Source organism: Triticum aestivum, chromosome 5B (genome assembly GCF_018294505.1).
Source record: "Triticum aestivum cultivar Chinese Spring chromosome 5B, IWGSC CS RefSeq v2.1, whole genome shotgun sequence".
Taxonomy (NCBI): domain Eukaryota; kingdom Viridiplantae; phylum Streptophyta; class Magnoliopsida; order Poales; family Poaceae; genus Triticum; species Triticum aestivum.
In genome coordinates, this window is record NC_057807.1 from 688,279,576 (window position 1) to 688,283,369 (window position 3,794).

At 46.1% G+C, this 3,794-nt stretch overlaps 1 protein-coding gene across 1 annotated transcript; it reads left to right on the forward strand.

Moving 5' to 3' along the window:
• The first annotated feature begins 755 nt into the window (after positions 1 to 755).
• LOC123117686 (phytosulfokine receptor 1-like) lies at positions 756 to 2,444 on the forward strand. The gene has a single exon (XM_044538391.1). The coding sequence runs from the start codon at positions 844 to 846 to the stop codon at positions 2,119 to 2,121; it is 1,278 nt and encodes a 425-aa protein (XP_044394326.1). The 5' UTR covers positions 756 to 843; the 3' UTR covers positions 2,122 to 2,444.
• The last annotated feature ends 1,350 nt before the right edge of the window (positions 2,445 to 3,794 follow it).

The window sequence follows — 3,794 nt, forward strand, 5'->3', positions numbered from 1 at the left end:
CGGCACATCCACCTGTGGCTCTCACGTGCTCACTTTTATCCAAAGCCCCAGGTATTCCTAAAGTGCGGCCACACCAATATTCTGGCCAACATCTGTTGCCCAAGACCCATTCTCCACGGCCTGGAGCGACCGATCTCGTCGATCTGATCGTATATCGTTGGGGCAATCTCTTGCACCCGCATACGGTCGATCCAAAGATCCTCCCCAGAAAAGCGTATGGAGACCACAATGTGCTTCACTCCTCGTAGCCTCCTGGACAAGTAGCTTAGCTTCTTTTGGGATCTTTATTTTAAACTCGCTCCAAGGTCAGTTTCTTATCATCTTGGTTCTATATTTGTTGATGGTGTTAGCCAGGACGCTATATGGCTACATGGTGCATCATAAAGTGTGCGCTTTGTGCTAATTTTTCTTCTAATTTTTTTTTGCTTCCATAATTTCCTTCATTTTTAATGGCGTCCAGTGAGTAGGAAAAGAAATACATGATCATATTGTCAGAGACGTAATTTTTCTATGGTCCGTAGCAATGCCCGGATATTCTTCTATTTCGTAGCCACCCACGAATTTCAGTCGACATGCCTGAAAATTAAGTTTGGCAGTTGTGGGCACGGACTAGTACTTGCAACGCATGGCCGCCCACGAATTCAGTCGACGGACAGCACCATGTCCAGCACCACTTGCAACGCATGCTTTCCTTCCACACGTGTATAAGATACGATGCACCACCCAAACAGTTTTTGAGCCAAGCTAGAGCGTTGTCGTGTCACTCGACCAAAGCCTCATGCATCCCAAAATTGTTTCCTGCTGAGTTCTCGTGTCCGTGTACCCATAGTTACATATACCACCATGGCGAAATGCTGGCTGCTCCTCCTCTTATTGACGTTTATCTTGCCCGCTGCGCGCGCGGCATGGTGCCATCCCGACGACCTCCGCGCATTGCGGGGCTTTGCTGGGAACCTCAGCGGCGGGGGTGTCCGTCTTCGAGCCGTGTGGCGCGGCACTTCGTGCTGCAGCTGGGTAGGTGTGGGCTGTGATGGCGCCCATGGTCGTGTCACGGCGCTACGACTCCCCGGGCATGGCCTTGCGGGGCCCATCCCAGGAGCCTCTCTGGCGGGCCTCACGCGGCTGGAGGAGCTTTTTCTCGGCTCCAACTCTTTCACGGGGTCACTTCCTGAGGCGCTCTTCGGCCTCGTTGGGCTGCAGAAGCTCTCACTCGAATCCAACGAGCTCACTGGCCAGCTGAGCTCGCGCCTCCACAAGCTCAAGGTCCTCACCTTGCTAGACTTGTCCATCAACCGCTTCTCCGGCCGCCTCCTAGATGACGTGTTCTGGGACCTCACGTCACTAGAGCATTTGGTCATGCACTCCAACAACTTCTTTGGATCATTGCCGCCATCCCTATCGTCATTGTCATCTCTCCGTGAGCTCAGCCTCCGGAACAACTCCTTGTCTGGTCCGCTTGCCCGTGTCAATTTCTCTGGCATGCCACTTCTTGCTTCGGTTGACTTTGCCGCAAACTACCTCAATGGGTCACTCCCGACTAGCCTCGCGGATTGCAACGTACTCAAGTCGCTCAGCCTTGCCAGCAACCAACTCGTTGGCACCATTCCATTGTGGATTGGTGAACTTGACCACCTTCACTACCTGGATCTCTCAAATAATTCATTGGTTGGCGAGGTACCCAAGGGATTGACATTGCTCAAGGGTCTCACCATCGCTGATCATTCACCGGGTATGGCTTTCACTAACATGTCATTTTATGTGAAGCGTAATAGAAGAACACTCCAACAACAAAAACCAAATGTCATAACTGGGACCAACAACTTTGTCAAATCTGGAGAGGGCAATGTTGTATCTGGGAATGACAACACTGTTGTATCTGGTGACAGCAATACCGTATCTGGGAGCGATAATACTGTCACATCTGGGGACAAGAATGTCCTAACCGGTAGCAACCATGTTGTATCTGGGAACAACAATGTTGTATCTGAAAACGACCATGTCGTAAATGGGAATGGCAATACCGTATCCGGGGGGAACAATAAGGTAACCGGCAACAACAATGTTGTATCTGGGAGTGACCACGTCGTATATGGGAATGACAGAGTCGTAACTGGAGGTTAATGATCTGTTAGTGGGTTGATTATGTCTTCCCTGACCGAGCTCACATGTCCTTGTCCAAGTTCAGTGTGGCCCACAATCACTTATTGGGGCCAACCATAGTTTGTAACTTCAAGGATATAGCATCCTGTTTCCTACTCAAAATAAAATTTTCCCTGTAATATCCACAAAACTTTTACATATATGTTGACCTGAACAGCAACGACGGCCTGCAACTGATGTAGACCAAGCGTGTTTCCTTATGTACCGCTTTGCATCATGAATGTCTAGATGTGGTGATTTTCTATCTCCTTCTCTGTGTTGTGTGACGCTTTCTTATTTTTGCTGACTGGGCTATGAATCATATAGCAAATTACAACTACTTAATGCCAGCTAGCTGTACACTTATGTAGTGCAAGTATCAATGTTACACGCATCAATGTCAAACGTTTGGATGAAGGTATTGTTGGAAATATGCCCTGGAGGCGATATTAAATGTATTGTCGTATTTCCATATTCGTAATTAACTTTATATTTATGTACCTTAATTGCATTGACTCTTGAATATGAGATTTGGATGAAACGCATTGCATGTGTGGAAACATAAATAGCAATATGACCCCTAGGCATGCCTCTACAAGCTCATGCATTGACGATGATCTTGTTTTCCTGATCATGGACATTGTTACGATACTATGAGAACACCTTGTTATCAGAACAATGGAGTTGGGTAGTTTTATTCCTGCGAGAGGTCACATAGTTACTATGTTCTTGGTATTTTTATATAAAGAGTTAACATTTACTTAGTTCCTTAGACCATGAGATATTGTATGCTAACATACCGGATGGTTACTTTGGGGTTACTGAATGTCACTTCGTAACTAGATGTTAATAAAAGTAACTTACGGGTATACCAAAATTGTATGTCTCAATATCGATAGCTCAAGACTGAGATTTTCTCCTTAAACGATAGAGATACTCTATAGGCCCACTCGGTATTACGATATCATTATCGTCTGGCTAGACACATGTGTTAAGATCACGGGATACCAGAATATAGATACTAGTAAAGAGAACAAATCGGTAACAAGGATAAACGGTATAGTGATCAAAGCGTCAATGACGAGGATACTGATAATATATCACCTTGGTTTTGTAAGGTATCGCGAAGCAAAGGGAATGGTATTCGGGAACAAAAGTTTCGCTCGAGAACTTCGTAAATAGGCGAGGGTTCTCAAGGATGTCCAAATCCTGGTGCTAGTTCTTAACACAAAAGTGTTCGGTCATGTCCGGTTATTTCCAAACCTGTAGGGTCACACGCTTAATAGGTAGTAATTAATATGAGAACTAAAGTCTGAGAGAATGAGCACCAAAAATGTTTTGGATGGATTCAGAAGTGTTTCGGTTGGTCCCAGAAGGGTTTCAAGAATTCTAGAAAGGTATAACATGTCCGAAAAAGTTTCGGATCTACATATGAAGAGTTTTCGGAAGGTTGCAGAGAACTTTATTTTTTGGGGAAGAAGTTCCTCTTGGGCCGACCCAAGAGGGCAGCCCCTAATGGGCCAAAAGGTCCCAAAGTGGGGACGCCCGAAAAGAAGGAAAGGGAGGAGGCTGAATCCTCTTTTGGGGGTCAAATCCTACTTGGGGTACAACCCCAATTCGGCCCCTTCTCCTCCCAATGAATAATACCACAACTC